The sequence below is a fragment of the Marmota flaviventris genome, chromosome 5 (assembly GCF_047511675.1).
Source record: "Marmota flaviventris isolate mMarFla1 chromosome 5, mMarFla1.hap1, whole genome shotgun sequence".
Taxonomy (NCBI): domain Eukaryota; kingdom Metazoa; phylum Chordata; class Mammalia; order Rodentia; family Sciuridae; genus Marmota; species Marmota flaviventris.
Genome location: NC_092502.1, coordinates 36,874,996 through 36,893,764, shown reverse-complemented (window position 1 = coordinate 36,893,764; position 18,769 = coordinate 36,874,996). Strand labels below are relative to the sequence as shown.

The following is an 18,769-nucleotide window of genomic DNA, read 5'->3' as shown; positions in this document are numbered from 1 at the left end:
CAGTGCCTAGGCCAGACTGGCCTAAACTTGCAATCCTCCTCAACTAAATGTGCCACCATGCTCTAGCCAGGCCAAGTGTCTCAATAAAGATGTTTCTTATTCCAAGCACTGTTACCCAAAGGATCCACAGAAGAAATTCAAGGCTCAAAGTTCTTGGTTGTAGATTAACTTACCAAGATCACAAGGGCAGCATCACGTTTAGCAAATTATGACATTATAGTGTCAACTCCTAATACTGCCTGGCCTGAAAATTATCTCTAGGCCTGTTTAAGATAAAAACTACATGGTATATTGTAGGCATTTCCATCCACTAGTGTGGAACTGCATCCTCCTCCCAGCAGGGCATGCAACCAAGCGACACCTGCAGAACCCTCCATGTAAGTCTTCTATGTGCAATGCTGCCAAGGAAAACAAGAAATGAACAAAACACTTTTTCAAGTCTATTCACTGTACAGTAACAAGTTTAAAAACCTTCAGGATGGGCATGGTAATAATTTAACAGCTTTAAAGGCCATAAGCCCACACACCACATGACTGCAACCTAAATTCTCTAATACCATTTGAATAAGTAATGTTTCCCAAACCACAAGGACCTTATTTATACATCTACCAAAGAGCTTCCTTGGTCTGTATCTCTAAGAACTGCCTTAACTTATGTCTAGGTGTTGTGTCCAACTGCAACTGAAAAATATTAAAAAAAAATCATTTGAACTTGAGCAACCAAAACATGAATTTCAGTGTATGAAATTAAAGCTAATTATGTGCACACCAAGAAGCGCTTTATGATATTTTAATTGTTTTGCAAGGCAATGGGAGTTTTGCTCCCAAATGGACTTAAGAATTAAGCAAAAATGTAAAGCTGAAAACTGCAATTTCAGACAGTGAAGGATCTGCGGTTATAGCTCAGTGTTAGGTACCATACTTGTCTAGCTTGTGTGAGGCACTGGGTTCAATCCTAAACACCACATAAGAATGAAGGTATTGTGTCCATACAACTAAAAAATGTCTGTGAGCTGGGTATGCAGCTCAGTGGCAGAGTGCTTGCCTTGTATGGGTGAGGCCCCAGGGTTCACCAGAACAAAAACCATCTTATGACCTTTTAGCAGACAACCTATATACAAAATTCAAAAAATGCAATCAGACTGGGGAGGGCAGCTTCCAGCCACCCCCTTGCTTCTGGAATTTTTTGTAGCCATGCCTGAAGGCCTCCCAGACATGCAGGCCATGCAGTGAGCTCCCCTTTGTTTTATGCAAGTGCTTACAAGTTATAAGCAGCTCAGATCAGGTCCTGTGCAGCCAGGCCAAACCATACAGCTCTTCCAAGGACCCCAAAGCCATGTTTACCTGCAGTTGCACTGAAGGGAATTGAAGTCTGAAGACATCTAACAACAGCCTCAACTGCCGAGCCTCTCTGCCAGTCAGATACGAGGACCTACGCCCCAGGCAGGAATAGAGCACCAAGAAACAGTCCACATGACACTGAAGCACAGACAAGACAAAGTGCAGTTTTTAAAAGGAAGATTTATTTGACAAGTTTCACTTAGCGCAATACACCTAAAAGGAAATCACAATACAATGAAGATTTAAATCAAGGCCTCAGAATTTCATACAAACACCAAGACCGAAATCCTAAAGTATTGGTATTGCGTCTCAAATATTCCCCATTAACTTAAAAAAAAAAAAAAAAGCTTAAAACTTACGTGCCTTACAGGTTATTAAATGAAACTAGAATTAACAAACATGCCAAAATGTTTCACTTTTAATTGTAGACACAGCTCCTATATTGAGTTTTACAAAAAGCATGTCTTTCAACATGCATCCAAACAGTGTTCAATGTAATATGGTATAAGAGCAACATTTAACATAATTCAACTGCTTTAACCTAAATACGCTTACTGCTTAAGTACATCCTACAATATAACTAACTTGAGAAAAGCTGAAAATTGTTTAACAGTTATAGTTTACTCAACTTTGCTGTTAACATCCTGGATGACTGCTGTGTTCAAAAATACTGAACCTTAAATCTTTCAAATAATCCTGATTCCCACATATAGAGTAAGCATAAGTCACAAGCTTGGATTTCAAAAACTGTTAAACTGAAGTTTTGTTTTTTCTTTAAAAAAAAGTTGACCAAGAGTCAGTGATCAGGATCAATTACATTCCCCATCCACCACTCATACTGGACATGCTAGACATCCCTCCCATTCCGTTCACGCCCATAGATGCACGGCTTCCACTATTGTAGTAGCTGCTGTTCATTGCTCCTTGGCTACCTGCAAAGAGATCAATTTGACAAGTTAGAAGTAGTGTCAGACACTCAGTCAAATAAAATAATGCATTCCAAGAAAAAATTTAAAATGTATACGAGTACAAATGGCTGCTGTCCAAGTGGCGAGAAGCATGTTTGGGAAAGGGGAATCCCGACTCCAAACAAGTCTCAATTAACCCCTTTTCTCTGCAGTACCAACTTGCCAGACTCTTGTGCTACCATTTAAATGGATTCTTCAGGATCAACGTGGAAAATTAAGTTTAAAGGAAAACTAGTGTTTTTCAAAAATTGCAAAATTACTTCATTTTTTTAAAGCTAAGCAAGGCATTAAAAAAAAAAAAATTTACCATAACAATCACATTGTGTTCTTCGAATGGCATGTATGAATAGGGAGCACAGGGGATGTCTCTTGCTTTTCCTATTCATAGTGGGCAGGAAGTGAGAGGACAAAGTTGGACTAAAGGCAACTCACTGTGCCCAAAATGGCAGCCTCCATGGAGTTAAGTCAGAGCCATTGACTGCTATAGAAATAGTGTTATTACAACATATCAGTATTTGCTATTGGGAATTTAAATTATATTTTTTGAGAAAATATTTACCTATGCAATGTTTGATTGAAAATCACTGGAGTTTTCCTGTAAAACTTGGTCTGCAAAAGGATTTTGTAGGGTAAGACTATAATACCAAAATCACCATTCTTTAGACCAATTGAAAAAAAATTAATAAAACCATCTCTATGTTAACTGACTAGTAAATAACGGTCCTAAACCCAACCACCATTCTACTTTAAAAATCTCCCTCCATCAAAAAATTGATTTAACCAAAAGACAGAAAAAGTGTACTATTCTAATGTTTTAATAAATGAAGGCATGGTTTCTGGCTCGATAGTATTTCAAAGTTGCAATCACTAATTTATTAAATTCATAGAACATTTCCCCCGCCCAATGATTGTTTCTGAGAATTAAGCTATTAAGAACAATTAGGATCAAAAGCATACATTTAATAACCCAATCTCACAAAAAAGAAACCTGCATAACTTCCCAACTAAAGAAACCTACCTAAACTTTATTTTACGTATATAAAAAAACATGCTTACCATATCCACTCATGCTGCTCTGGCCTCCATAGCCTCCTCCATAACCACCACTCAGCTGCTGGCTAGCTGGGCCACCATAACTGGACTGGTTTGCTGTTAAGTTAAGAGAACATTAGAGCTTTGTTCCTTATGTAATGTGGTACCTGGTGGTACCGAGCTTGTAATTCTATATCTATGATTTTCCAGTCTTCATCTTATATTACTAACCCTGTCTCCTTCTGTCTATTGTCTATTTACCAGATTAACTCTTCTATTCGTCATTGAGCTAGTCAAATATTTATGAACCAAATGGTTAACAGCAGCATACACATCAGCAGGACTAAATCCACGATTCCTTAAGCAGAGGCATTTTGTGAACATCTCATGAAACTGCTTGACTGGATTTAGTGGGGTTTCCCCCTTAGCTTGTTACGTTTAAGTATGTCAATACACAGGTATCACTGAATACCTAATTATCCCCAGCTAATTATGCCCCCAAATTAATTATTTTAATCCTGTTTTTACTATTTTATTTTAGATGTAAGCTTCATACTCTAATAATTTAGCTGCATTCTACATTTCCCCCCAAAGTACTGAAATCTAATTTGAATTATCTATCCTGAGCAGTTGATTCAACTCAAAATTTACATAGTAATTAATACAGTCATTACAAAATTCATTTAAAGTAATAAACTGCTTTCTTTGCCTAACTTAAATTGTTACGCTAACTTAATTATACTAAACTTAAATATTATGCTACACTTATTAATTATGCTACACTTATTATAGATTAACTTAACTTACAATAATTGACTTATACAGATATTTTGGTTTTTAAAAAAACTAACGATATTTACACAAGCCCATGCCTCCCATCATTTGGCTACCATAAGCACCACCGCTTGCTCCTGCTGTAGAATTCAAGAAGAGTTCTACATATCTGTGTTCTGAAATGAGAGAAAAGGTATACAAGGTTAGCTTAAAAAAAGGACACTAAAGTGATATTTACACAAACCCATGCCTCCTAGCATTTGGCTACCGTAAGCACCACCGCTTGCTCCTGCTGTAGAATTCAAGAAGAGTTCTACATATCTGTGTTCTGAAATGAGAGAAAAGAAAGTTTGAAAATGTTTGTTGGTGAAAGAAAACAAGATAAACACTAAGTTCTTTAACAAGTAGATCTGTGAACTTCAAACACTTTTGGTAAAAAAAAAAAAAAAAGTCTAGCTACTTCTCTGATGTTTGTAGAAACTTGTCTTTAATAAAACATTCATCTAAATTATCAATTAAAAACAAACTTCAAGATATGTTCATAACAAATCTCCTTCAGTCATAACTAATTTTAAAACCCACAAATTTCCAACATATCCAAACCCACTATTCTATTTCTCTATCTTAAAATGTTCACAACCACCTAAGTGTCCAAGTGATTAATTCAGACTTACGCATATTTGCTTTGTCTTTTGACATAGCTGCCACAGCATCTTCATGAGTAGCAAACTCAACATCTGCTTCACCAGTTACTCTGCCATCAGGACCAATCTCAATGTGTACTCTCACAGGATTGAGTGGTGAAAAAAACTAAAACGACATTTCAAAGAAATCAAGTCAATTTGCTACTATTATGAAAAACTAAACTGTAAACCCAATTTTCTTCGAGTAGAATAAGGTCCAAGTTTTACTGTCATACTAAATATCTGACTTGTGAATTCATCTTGTACTTACATTATAAATGTCATTCTCAGTAGCTCTGTAAGGTAATCCCCGCATGTGTACACAATGCCCAGTTGTGCTCTGGAAGGTAGAACCACCATCCCCATATCTGTGATCAGACATTCCTGAAAAACAGTAATTGAGGTCTAGATGGACAAGAGTGTAATACTCCTCAGCTGAGAAATTCAATTCTTACCTTACCTCTTCCAAATCTATCTGACCCAAATCCATAGCCATCATTATAGCCATTATAATCATCATAGCCTCCATAGCCTGAAAGACAAAAAGTACAATTAATCAAATGAAAATACCTAGACAAACAAGGAACAAACTGGTCCCACCTTGCACATCACCACATACCTCCACCATAAGCACCACGCCTCATCCTCTCAAAGCCAGCTCCTCTGCCAATGCTGTTATACCCTCTGCCAGCCCCAGGTCTGTCATAGGGACCTGGCCGCTGCATGGCCATAAGCTTTCTTGGTGGATCATAATGAGTTCTAACTTCAGCTCGACTGCTCTTAAATATTTCGATATACCTAAAGCAGTGTTCAAGAGGGAGGGGAATGGGGAGGGGAGAGAAAACATTAGTTCATTTCATACAGGTGTTTAGCTATACAAGAAAACAATCTAGTCATAGCCATGAAACTGACTAATATTTAAAGCCAGATTTCTTATATTTGCATAGGCAATGACCAGAAATTCACTCAATAATATTACTTTAAATGTAAAATTTACAGGGAAAAAACTCCTCTGAGGCAGAGCCCAACCTTAGGGGTAGAGAGGAGTACTATAAATAAATGATTTAGGAGGGAAATAATTCCACTCAACTTTCAACACATTTCAACTCAAATCCATTGGCAGTATGTATAGCAAGTGGGCTAAAAGGCCAGCCTCCACCAACAATCTAGCCCACACTACACATTTCCTCTCGCCAATATATACCCCAGCCTATGCTTTTAGTAGGAATCAGCATAGGTAAGCGCATGCTTCAATGAAAAATAGTCACAAGCAGAGAGAATAAAACCTTTTGTGACAATTTCTTGAAAGCTATGCTTATTAATACATATGCAGAATATTTATACAGCAAGAAAAAGTTTGTTGCATTTCAACTTTAAAAACAAGATCAGAAAGTATCACATTTTCTTATGGTAATATTAATTTACTAGGTGGGTGTTATTACAGCTAAAGCCAGGTTTGCATTAATTTTTAAAGCCATAGTCTCTCAACTCCATTGACTGGGGTTAATAAGAGTCTCACAAAAATCACATAGCAGACCAAATTAACTAGGGCCAATTTTAAAACCTCAAATTTATTTAAAAGCAATATAGGGCGCTGACTAGCAAAAGTCTGAACATGGCAAAGTATCAATTAACTGGGAATAGGAAATAGATTATTTATTTCCTCCTGTTAAGCAGAGAGAATATGGATTTAATTGTTTACCATAAGAAAAGTGACATATCCAACCAACCATCCATCCCCACCTGTGCCCTATTCTTTCCTTGTGTTTCTTTAGAGCCTTTTCAGCTATTTCCTGTGAAGCAAACTGCACGAAGGCCTCCCCCGTACTCCTCCCCTGGAAGTCCACCGGCAATGTTATCCCATTTGGCACGATTTCCAACCCTTCAACCCAAGGACAAATAACCCCAGTAGGGGGGCAATATTAACATCACAAGCCCAGAAATGATTCTTCTTATAGCTTTAAATAAACCAGAATTTTAACTTTAGGTGAATGGTATGTTTTCAACAAGTATTCTTTTAAATATGCATTGCAATAATATGAAGTTCCACTATTACAAAGTATAACTCAATTCTTAACACACCCCATGGTACAGTATGAATGTATAAAAAAAAAACTGCTGCTCCACACAAGGTGCATTAAGAATTCAACAATTAAAAACACTCTTATCTATGCAATGTTGAAAAGTATACAAGAATTTAATATAATTTTCAAGCATTAAAATAACAGTTTTACTAAATTCAAGACACACCTTTTACCTCATTTTATATTTCAATGCTTTAAATTATTGGAACTTCAAAAAAAATTTTTTTTACAAGTACACATTTAAACATTTCATAAAAATTGAAACATTACTTAAATCACATAATTGACAAACATACAATCTAAACTTTCAACAAACAACTATCTACACAGCACAATCATGCACTCTTATGCTCTAACAGTAGTATGATTCACTTCTGGAAATTCCGTCTATGAAAAATCCTTTCCGTGGATACATTCCCAAGCTTACAAAAAGGGCTTAAAGCACTTTCCTAGAAGATATGAAATTATGTTCATTTTTAACGTTGACAGATACATTCAATTCTCACCAATTTAGATAAAACAAAACAGACTTGATTTCAGAAATTCTGACAATATTAGGACTTGATACATATCTGAGTCAAAATTTTAACACATCCTACACTAAACCATGAAAGGATTTCTTGCTCTTAAATCCAATTTTATTATATCAAGAATATTAATAGTATTTAAAACATTATGAACTAACATTCTGCTAAACATGCAATCTTATCAGCTCTTCAGCATAAAAACATTCAAATACTTTAGGCCCAGAACAATTTCAAAGCTTTCTGTACTGTTTTTCAGGTACTGAAACTATAAGCATTCAACCTGTACTCAACTACATTTGACTTTTCAGTAACAATTTATAACAGGCTAAACCAAGATGTTTCCATAATAATTTTCTGCATAGAGAATCAGACCATTAGAATTATTTCTGGTCTCATGTACCAAATAAGTGTCTTGAAACAAAGACACTTAACTCATAAATTACAACAACCTCACTCATTCTAATGTTAAAGAATCTTACCTTTAACTTGAAGTACTTTGCTAAACAGCAATGTAAGGGAGGTGGTTAAGCTGTTGAGGACAATCCTCAAACATCTACTCTGAACTACAATACTAAATATAAGCAAAGTTAACATTTTGGTACTTCTAATTTCCACCTTTTTAAGATGGGCTTAAGTTATTTGAAGGTCTCTAGGAAGAAAACATTAATTCATCAGCATATACTCACAACCTATTTAAGTACCTAATCTAATCAATTTTAATTAATCATGTCTATTAAATAATCATGTTGCGAGAAGCTAGCCAAACTCACTGCTCAGCAACAGGACTACATACCTGAGAAGAACTGAACAATTTCTTCCTTGCTACATCCAAAGGGGAGTCCTCTAAGCCGTACAAAGCCATCATTGGCCGTGTCAGGACTATTTGGACCAGTATGCTTCAACACCCAATCCATTTCAACGTTGTTTGACTTGAATACTGAAAGAGGTGCTTAGAATTAGTCAATTTTGGAAAATGATAGAACAAAGTTCAGATTTCCTGGGTCTTTAGATAAACTAAGAAGAGTTGCCATAAACTCCCTTAGATGACCATTTCCATGCGGTCAAATACCTAAAATTCAGAACAGGGTAAGAACTATGTGTTTAACATTTTACTGTTACTAGGGCAACATAAATCAAACCTTCAACATATCTGTGTCCCATAGTTTCTCTGTCTTTTTTCAGGGCCAATTTGACTTCATCTTCTGATTCAAGTTCAACAAAAGCCTCGCCACTCGGTCTGCCTTCTCTGGTGTAGATGAAACGAATACCTTGAGCCCCATTTTGAATTTTGCAGTCTGGAAAGAAAACAACCGTTAATACAGAATTTACACCTAAACTACCTGTGGGTGATACAGATGGAAGTGCCCATTTATGTCACCACTAAAAAGTAAGTTACTTGTGAAGCCTAAATGAAGATATTACCAACTCCTAGCATGTCTCTCGGTATTTAAGCATTCATTCTCTCATCATCCATGAAACTCATTCCCTAAATACATCTTAATTCAAGAAAACCCAATATTCAAAGCAGGTTCGTAATCAAACTCATCTCTAACGCTTGGTACTCAAGTCTCATCATTCTTAGAACTTATAACAAGATCACATCTGGACCTTGGGACTTTACAGCATTTTCTGAACACATCAGATTAAGTTTTGGTCCAACCAATTTGACAGTTTTACAGCTGACAGTTTACAGTTTCTCAATCAAATCCAATGCAGGCCCAATACTCACCTGAAAGGGGATCATGTTACCAAGCTAAAATGCTCCAAGTTGCACAGCTGAAACCAAACCCAGTCTTGCCCCCTGCAAAAGTGGCTTCCAGTATACTTGATTCTTGTATTACAGGTCGTTTTCTGTTACCGTAGCTAAATTCAGATAGTAAGTCAATACTACAAGAATCTTTTCCAAAACTTGAAAACTTCTTCCAAATATAACTCAAGTCTACTCTTACTAATACCAGGAACAAGAAGATTCCAGGAGAAATTATTCAGAAAAGCTACATACAGTTGTTTAAAAAAAAAAAAAAAAACTACACAACTAAGAAAACATCCCTGGGCTTCACAAACCTCAACTGTAAAGGGAGTTAAATAAAGAAGCAGACGTGGACTGGGGTTGTAGCTTAGTGGCAGAGCTCTTGCCTAGCATGTGTGATGCACTGGACTGGGATCCTTAGCAACACATAAAAAATTCAACAAAGGCATGCTGTCCATCTACAACTACAAAAAAAACTTTTTAAGTAGTAGACGAGCAGGAACTCTTCATTTACCAAATCTCAATTAGGAAAACTAAAATTAGAAAGTGACCATTTTAACTTTTCCCAACAAAAATACCCCTTTCCAAACACCACCAAAATCAGAAAACAATTATACTTTAAATTACTATAATTTGCCCAGCTATTACTAGTCTATTTTCTCAAGATTGAGGGGGAAAATCCCACTTGTCCAAATCGACATTTTAGAAAGGACATCCACAAGAGATGAGTTGTTTTAAGATCGAAAAAAAGAAAGAAAAACTCCAGTGGGCAGCACCCCCATCCGGGGGAGGGGGGGGGGCGAAGAGAACGGGTGGAGCTTTCACAATTTCCATTGCGTAACAGCGACCCGCTGGGCGCGAGCAGCACAGAGGGAACCGCTACCGCCCGCGTCCCGCCAGGGGGCGCCACCCGCAAGGCCCACTCGCCCCGCCCCGCCCCGGACCAGCCCAGCCCAGCCCAGCCCAGCTCAGCCCCAGCCGCAAGCCGGCCCGCTCGCCAGCCCGCCCGACAGTGGGGCTGACAACTCCCGCCTCCTGTTTCAAACTCACCGGAAAAAAAACGTTGCACTTCATCGGCCGAGCAAGACCAGGGCAAGCCCCGGACCTTAACCACGAATCCTTCTCCGCCTTCGGTGCCCAACATCATCGTCTCTTTGAGGATCCTGGCGTCGAAATAGACTGTAAGGCGGGTTATGAGGATAAAACCTAAGAACGTTAACCAAATGACCCTCCACCGTCGGAGCGCCGCACGGGAACCAGAAAGGTGTCAGGAGCTCCACCCGTGCAGATACCTTAACCCACTCCAATACCCCACACCATCGGCCAAGGATCCGAACCCCGAAGCCGTTTGGGGAACAAAGTGCCCAAACTCCAAGCCGAAGGGACCCCGGCCTAGAGCCAGCGTGGAGGCAAGGAAATGGCGGCGGCCGCTTCCGCTCCGCCTCCTCCGACATCTCACACAATAGAGTCGTCGCGGCCTGCAGGCCTCGGCGGCGCTGCCAAGGCTCAGCGAAATTTCCGCGGCATTTAGCGGCACTTCACAGCTTGCCAAAGGCCCCCAGGCTCTACCAGAGCCTTAGGAGTCAACCAATCCCCGCAAAAAAGAGCATACTTGGGTGTCGCTGGGCGGCAAACAAGGATCCGCGGAGACTCACCTACACACACGACTTCGGCGTGGCTAAGAAGAAATGGCCAGCGGGCGCCTGCGCAACCTAAATAAGGCCCTTTGAACAAGTTCTGCGCACGCGCAACCAGCTCCCTGCACCGCCCCTTGCATCACACAGCAACTAGGCGCATGCGTAATATATACAGTGGTCCCACCTTCGGCAGTCAGACGATTTTGCGCATGCGTTTTTGGCTCAGCCTCCGGCTTCGTAAAGGTGCCGGGCTTTTTATGCGCCTGCGTCTTCCCACAGATATTGAACTTCGAGCCTCAGCGGTTTATAACTTAGTTTCCTGCGCATGCGTTTTTCTTCGAACCGTTCTCTAGTCCTACCCGCCAGAGTGGGGGAGGGGAATGGCGTCAATCAGTTCCCTATGGGGACTGTATGGTAGTCCCAAGCTCAGGCTTGTCGCGAGATAGCTGTCCTCCTATTCCCCTTGGTTTTATCCGCGCTCCTGGCCAACCTGAAAAGACAGGCGCGGACTTCCTTTTCCCCAAGCTACCTGTCCCCTTTTCTTCTCTAGAGCCAGCCTTAGCTACCCTGCTGCAGACTTCTTGTCCCCAAAACCACCCCCGACTTGTAGCAAGTCCAAAGCGTGTGTACTACTTCCCCTTACCTGCAGCCATAAGGCCTAAGGCCGCAGCCTCCACAGCATCCTTGTGCCCATGCCAAAGCCAATACCCCGCTTTTGCTTAACGAATTCACACGGGGCGACCCCCCCACCCCCGCTCTGCCCCAGGGTTGGTGGGGCCTGAAAGCCACGGGGCCCTCTCACGAGATGGGATCACCCAGTGCCAAGTCCTGCCTCGCCTCGTGAACCCAGGATGAGCTTGCAGGTGTGTCTGGACGCTGCTGGGGAGACAGTTACCATTTACTCTTTCCAAGACTGATTCCATTTCCAAGGTAGAGACACAGTTCACGAAGAGGCCTCAGGGTCACCCGCTGTGCCCATGTGGCGCGAGATCAGAAGAGTTTGTGATTTCCATCAGGACCACCGAAAACTAATATGATGCCCCTACCTTCCCAAGCCTCCCCAGAGTCTGATCCGGCTGTCTGCCGCCCCCCAGCCCTGGTAGACGCAAGCAACAAACTAACAATAAGTCAGTGTTGGACAGTGCTGCAGAAGTACCACAGTTAGTGACCCTCGGGTCACCCTGGGAAGAGGGATGCAAAAAGTGTTTCCCTCGGGAATGTAAAGGTGTGAAGGCCAAGTCCGGAACTGTTTTAGTAAGACAAAAGAACTCATCAAAGGACAGATAGGAATGCAGGGCTTGGTGGCCATGACGGGAGGATCACCAGTTCAAGGTAGAGGACCGAAAGTTCGATGTCAGCCTCAGCAATTTGGGCTGTGGGTGTAGCTCAGTGGTAAAGTGCCCCTGGGTTCAGTCTGCAGTACCAAAAACAAAGATCAAAAAGACTGTATGCGGTGGCACACGCCTGTAATCCCAGCCTCTAGGGAGGCCGAGACAGGAGGATCACGAGTTCAAAGCAAACCTCAGCAAAGGCGAGGCTGAGCAACTCAGTGAGACCCTGTCTCTAAATTAAATATAAAATAGGGCTGGGAAATGTAGCTCAGTGGTTAAGTGCCCCTGAGTTCAATCTCCTTGACCAAAAAAAAAAAAAAAATAGGAGTCCAAAGATAGAGGCAGAGCGCCATATAAGTCTTTAACAAGAATCCCTATGCACAAGAAGCTATCCCAGGACTTCAGCAGGGGAACCATAGAACTGTTTGTAACACGAAGTTACTGGGTGTGAAAGAGATAAATGGAACAGGCAGGAGGAATGAAGGTGCATACACTAAACTGCAAAAAGCACTAGAAGCAGAAGACATTTTTGCTGAGGTCATCAAGATGCCAGACTCCCAGGTCTTCCAGCCAGGAGGTATATCCCCGGACATTCAAAGCAAGAACACTTTTTCTCCTTCCAGGATTTCACATACACCTTTCTCCTCCTCCTCATTTATTTATAGAAGATAGATAGATAGATAGATAGATAGATAGATAGATAGATAGGAGTGAATCCAGGGGCACTCAACCACTGAGCCACATCCCCCCAGCCCTTTTTTTGTGTGTGTATTTTATTTAGAGACAAGATGTCAAAGAGTTACTTAAGGTCTCGCTAAGTTTGAGAGGCTGGCTTTGAACTTGCAATCCCCCTGCCTCAGCCTCCCCAGCTGCTGGTATTACAGGTGTGCACCACCACACCCAGCTCCTACACTTCTTAGTAGGTTACAGCATTTGAGTGCTTTGGTTTTTATCAGATTACCTAAGAAAACTGTTTTCTGATTAGATGAGGGGAAAACCCTAATCCCCTTGGTAGTGCATTTTTTAAAAAAATGCCATCATGCCATGTGCATGGTGCATGTTTGAAATCCCAGTGACAGGAGGGTGAAGTAGGAGGATCACAAATCTGAGACAAGACCAGCCCCAGCAATTTAGTGATATCCTGTCTCAAAAATTTTTTAAAAAAGAGATGTGGGGACTGGGGATGTGGCTCAAGCATTAGCCCGCTCGCCTGGCATGCATGCGGCCCGGATTCTATCCTCAGCACCACATACAAACAAAGATGTTGTGTCCGCCAAAAACTGAAAAATAAATACTAAAGAATTCTCTCTCTCTCTCTCTCTCTCTCTCTCTCTCTCTCTCTCTCCCCCCCTCCCTCCCTCCCTCTCTCCCTCCCTCTCTCTCTCTCTCTCTCCCTCTCTAAAAAAAAAAAAAGAGCTGTGGATGTAGCTCACTGGTAAAGTACCCCAGCGGGTTCAATCCCCAATACCAAAAAAAAAGGAAAAAAAATCATTTTCACCTGGCATGGTGTACCAAATGCTGCAGAGGCTGAGAAAGGAAGATTGCTTGAGCCCAGGAGTTCCAGACCAGCATGCGCAATAAAGGGAAGAGACTCTCTCTAAAGGAGAAAACAATCTTTTTCCCTTTTAACAACATAGCCATAGTCCTAAGATGTTTATTTTTCCTAAAATTTTTCTAAAGTTTTCTGGAATTTTATTCCATAATAAGATTAAATAGGGCAAGTTTTGTGGCTCTAGTGGTAGCACACTTGCCTTGCACATATGAGGTCCTGGGTTCAATCCTCAGAACCACATTAAAATAAATAAAATAAAGGTATTATGTCCATCTACAACTAAAAATATTCTTTATAAAACAGTAAATGTGGGGCTGAGACTGTAGCTCAGTGGTAGAGCACTCACCTCATATGTGTGGACCACTAGGTTCGATCAGCACCACATAAAAATCAAATAAAGGTATTGTGTTCATCTACAACTAAAAAATAAAAAATAAATTAAAAAAAAAAAAAAGAATAATGGTGGGCCGGGGTTGTAGCTCAGTGGTAGAGCGCTTGCCTAGCATGTGTGAGGCACTGGGTTCGATTCTCAGCACCACATATAAATAAATAAAATTAAGGTCCATCAACAACTAAATATTTTTAAAAAGAGTAAATGTATAATCATCATAGAAAGATAAGATAATTTCCATAGAATAGACTTCTAAAAGTGAAATTATTCAATGGAAGACTCTGAGTATTTTTACTACTAATAAAAAGTTATAGCACTTTACAATCTTTTCTGTGATATGTGAGAGTTCTGCAACCCCCTTTTAGCAGACACTGAAATTTTTCCTCTAATCTTTGCTAATTTAATACAAAGAAAAACCTTCTATTTGCATATGTTTGATTACTAGTGAGTAATCATACATAAATGTCATAGATACAGCCAATTTTCTCTTACATAAATTGACATTTTAAAAAACGGTTTCTCATATAAAGTTTGACTTCTTCTTAGCAATCTTTTGATATTGCTTCTCATGCTACAAAGAGCTCTTTATTAAGATTATTAATGCCCCAGTTTTTCTGTCTTTTTTTTAACTGAATGCTTAGTTCAGAAGTCATCATTTCATTTTTTTAATATCTTTATTTTTTTATGTGATGTTGAGGATCGAACCCAGGGCCTCACACATGCTAGGTGAGTACTCTACTGCTGAGCCACACCCCAGCCCTGTTTTTTTTTTTTTTTTTTTTTTAATATATACATATATTTTAGCTGTCAACAGCCCTTTATTTTATTTATTTATTTATTTGTGGTGCTGAGAATCGAACCCAGTGCCTCACACATGCCAGGCAAGTGCTCTACCACTGAGCCACAATCCCAGCCCTTTCTTAGTCTGTTTAACTTTTAATTGCTGTTATTATTTTACGTTGCTTTTTTTTTTTTTTTTTTGTACTGGGGATTGAACCCAAGGGTGCTTTACCACTGAACCACATCCTCGGGGCTTTTTATTTTTTGAGATAGGGTTTCACTAAGTTCTCTAGGGCCTTTAAGTTCTTAGGGCCTCCCCAAATTTTTTAATGTTTAGACATACAAAATCTTCTAATTTTGATGACAGCAAAGCCATTGATATTTGTCTGTTGTTTTTTCTTCTGTGCTGGAGATTGAACCAGCACGTCACACATGCTAGGCAAGTGTTCTACCACTGAGCTACATCTCCAGCCCTGAGATTTTTCTTTAAGCTTAGGAAGCCCTTTCCATCTAGAAATGAAGCACTTCTTTGTTATATTTTTCATCAGTTATAAGACACACTTTTTTTTCAGTTTAACCTCTTCAAAAAAGATTTTTTTTTTTGTACCAGAGATAGAACCCAGGGGTGCTTAAACACTAAGGCACATCCACAGCTCTTTTGAGTCTTTATTTTGAGACAGGGTCTTACTAAGTCACTTAGGGCTTCACTAAATTGCTGAGGCTGACCTTCAACTTGTGATCCTCCTGCCTCAGCCTCCCAAACTGCTGGGATTACAAGCATGTGACACCACACCTGGCTAAAATAAGAATATGTCTTAAAACTAATGGCAGGGCTGGGGCTATAGCTCAGTGGTAGAGTGCTTTTGGTATGTGAAGCCCTGGGTTCAAATCCTCAGCACCACATAAAAATAAATAAATATAATAAAGGTTTTGTGAAAAAAAAATCTAAAAAAAAAAAAAAACTAATGGCAGAATTTCTTCTTAGTGCAACATAAAATAATAGTGAGTTTAAAATTGATGACATCTGCTAGGCATGATGGTGCCCATCTGTAATCCCAGGAATTTGGGAGGCTGAGGCAGGAGGATCAAAGTTCAAGACCAAATTCAGCAATTTAGCAAGACCCTAAGTAACTAAGACCTCATCTCAAAATAAAAACTAAAAAGTGCTTGGGATGTAGCTCAGAGGTAAAGCACCCTGGGTTCAATCCCCAGTACTTTACCCTTGAAAAAAAGTTGATGACATCTTAGATTTGGTGAAACTGGTATAAGCTAGTTTTTTTTTTTTTTTTTTTTTTTTTTTTTTTGTGGGTGATGACATGTTACAGCCATTAAAATAATAATTGTATAGCTTTTTTTTAGTTGTAGTGGACACAATACCTTCATTTTATTTATTTATTTTTATGTGGTGCTGAGGATCGAACCCAGGTCTGCACACGTGCAAGGCGAGCGCTCTACCGCTGAGCCACAACCCCAGCCCCTTGTATAGATTTTTTTAAAAATATAAAGCAATTCTATGATATAATAGTACATGGGGGGAAAGCAGAATATGAAATTAACAAGCAACTAGGTGAGGTGCCACATACCTGTAACCCCGGCCACTCTGTAGGCTGAAACAGGAATATTGAAAGTTCAAGGCCAGCCTGAGCAACTTATTGAGACTCTGGCTCAAAATAAAAATTTAAAAAAGGGCTGGGGACATAGCTCAGTAAATGAATGCCCTGAGTTCAATTCTCAGTGTATCTCACTCACACACATAGATATATATATATATAACACAGATATATATATATATATATATATATATATATATATATATATATATACATACACACACATACAGAAAAATCTAGAAGCAAGCCCAAGGTGTATTTTAGAATTCAAGCGTTTGATAAGATAAAATTTCCTATCAGAATGGAAAGACTTTTCAGTAACTGATGTTAATACAAATAACTAGTCATTTGGGGAAAACTAACGTCAGAGCTCTATCTCACATCACATATTGAACTTTAAATATCTTAGGGAAATTTCAATTTAAAAGTGTGGGAAACTAAAGGCACAATGTATGTACCTATGAAGTTTCAAGGTGAGGAAAGCAGTTCTAAGCATGAAATTAAAGACATATCCACAAAGACAAATACTGATAAATTGGATTACTTAAGAATAATTTTTAAAATCCTGCATGGAATCAACTGAGAGAATTGAAAAACAAACAATAAACTAAGACAAAACACATGTAAAACATGGGGGTGGGCAGTACCAGGAGTGTGTGAAATATACACAAACATAAATACAATGGACCTTTCCTGTCATCAGGTTCTTCATCCATGAATTCAGCCAATTCCTGGTCAAGAATATCCAGAAAAAAAAAAAAAAAAAAACTGTCTGCATTGAACATGTGCTGATGTGTTGGCAGCAGGTCTACCCTGGCCCCTGGAGCCCTACCTCCACTAGTTTGTTCTGCATGCCAGTGTGGCCAGCTCACAAGGCCATGGCGAACTTGCGGTTTTTCTGTTCCTGCTTGTCCGTCTGAGACATATGTGTCCCACCGGAATGCCTTGACCTTTTCTGGTCTGATGGACTTCTTCTTAAGGGAGGTTTCGGTACCTGACAATAACAGATGTTGAAACTAAATTTCTCCCCCCTCCCTCCTGCTTTTGGGTAGTTTTCCACTTCTGCTGCTTGGGGTATAAAAAAAGTGTGTTAGCAATAAAGGGTATTGACTCCTGGATGAAGAACCTTGGTGTCCTGTGTGTCTTTTAACCTCGCCATCCCTCGCCGGACTCGGCTCCCTTGGCCGGACGCGGCACTGATGTTTTTTCATCATTATTCCCTAAATAATGCAACTATTTGCATGGCACTTACATTGTATCCTAATAAGTACTCTAGGTTTGAATTAAAGTATGTCAGAGGATGTATGTAGTAGGTACTATACCTTTTTTTTTTGGTGCTGGGGATGGAACCCAGGGCCTTGTGCATGCAAAGAAAGCACTCTATCAACTGAGCTATATCCCCAGCGCCCAGGGATATAGGACTTGAAGGACTTGAGCTGGGCTTGGTAGTGCACACCCATAATCCCAGCAATTCAGGATGCTGAGGCAGGAGGATTGCAAGTTCAAAGCCAATCTCAGCACTTAGTGAGGCCCTGAGAACTTAAAGAGACCCTGTCTCAAAAAAAAAAAGGGGGGGGGGCTGGGGATGTGACTCGGGGATCAAAAGGTACCCTTCAGTTCAATCCCCAGTACCAGACAATAAAATAAAATAAACTTGAGCATCCTCAGATATTGGTGTCCTGGGGAGGAAGAGGAGGTGGGTTCTGTAACCAAAGGAGGGATGACTGTAAACCCTATATCTCTGCTATTAAAAGTTTACATGGTGAGGGCTGGGAATGTGACTCAGGGGTAGAGTGTCTGCCTGACATGCACAAGGCCCTGTTTCCATTCCCAGCAGAAAGAAAGAGAGAGAGAGAGAGAGAGAGAGAGAGAGAGAGAGAGAGAGAGAGAAACATTGGAAAACAATTACAAGGGGAGAAAAAAAAAGGGAAAATATCTAAAAAGATTCTTTGGGTGGCAAACATGAAAAAGAAAAGTTGAGAAAAACTGATCTGTATAATAAATTACTCAGACATCAGAAGTGCTGATGAAGTATATTTTTGACTGGGAAGATGTTTATGATCTTCATTGAAAGAAAAAAAATAATGAACAGAACAACACAGTATGGTTCACTTTTTCTGAAATGTACAAGAACAAACATACACAGAAAAAATTTGTGTGTGTGGGTGGGTGTAAAGATACATATTTCCAAAATGTTTACACAGACTAATTTAGGTCGATGGTGGGAGCACCGGTGATTTTGTGTGGTTATCTGGATGTTTGTAGTTTTCCTCCTCAGTGTTTGCAGCTGCTTTAGTGCTGAACACTTT

At 39.9% G+C, this 18,769-nt stretch overlaps 1 protein-coding gene across 8 annotated transcripts; it reads right to left on the bottom strand.

Moving 5' to 3' along the window:
- Positions 1-1,501: 1,501 nt before the first annotated feature.
- Hnrnph1 (heterogeneous nuclear ribonucleoprotein H1) lies at positions 1,502-10,904 on the bottom strand. 8 transcript variants are annotated; one of them, XM_027953310.2, is made up of 14 exons: positions 10,815-10,876; positions 10,210-10,338; positions 8,549-8,704; positions 8,203-8,346; positions 6,542-6,680; positions 5,418-5,596; positions 5,259-5,330; positions 5,070-5,203; positions 4,790-4,925; positions 4,384-4,443; positions 4,232-4,291; positions 3,366-3,458; positions 2,869-2,918; positions 2,087-2,273 (listed from the first exon to the last, which is right to left on the bottom strand). In XM_027953310.2, the coding sequence occupies exons 2-13, from the start codon at positions 10,304-10,306 to the stop codon at positions 2,869-2,871; spliced, it is 1,320 nt and encodes a 439-aa protein (XP_027809111.1). In that variant the 5' UTR covers positions 10,307-10,338; positions 10,815-10,876; the 3' UTR covers positions 2,087-2,273. The 8 variants fall into 8 exon arrangements, with proteins under 8 accessions (XP_027809107.1, XP_027809108.1, XP_027809106.1 ...); XM_027953309.3 differs by having other exon boundaries at positions 4,202-4,291; positions 10,815-10,875; XM_027953306.2 differs by lacking the exon at positions 2,869-2,918 and having other exon boundaries at positions 1,502-2,273; positions 4,202-4,291; positions 10,210-10,322; positions 10,815-10,904.
- Positions 10,905-18,769: the final 7,865 nt, after the last annotated feature.

Coding starts and splice junctions, on each gene's coding strand:
- Hnrnph1 (XM_027953306.2), bottom strand. CDS start 10,306: ATGATGTTGGGCACCGAAGGCGGAGAAGGATTCGTGGTTAAGGTCCGG. Junction 6,681..8,202: donor AATTGTTCAGTTCTTCTCAG/GTATGTAGTCCT, acceptor CTTGGGTTGAAG/GGTTGGAAATCGTGCCAAAT. Junction 5,331..5,417: donor GCGTGGTGCTTATGGTGGAG/GTATGTGGTGAT, acceptor TTTGTCTTTCAG/GCTATGGAGGCTATGATGAT.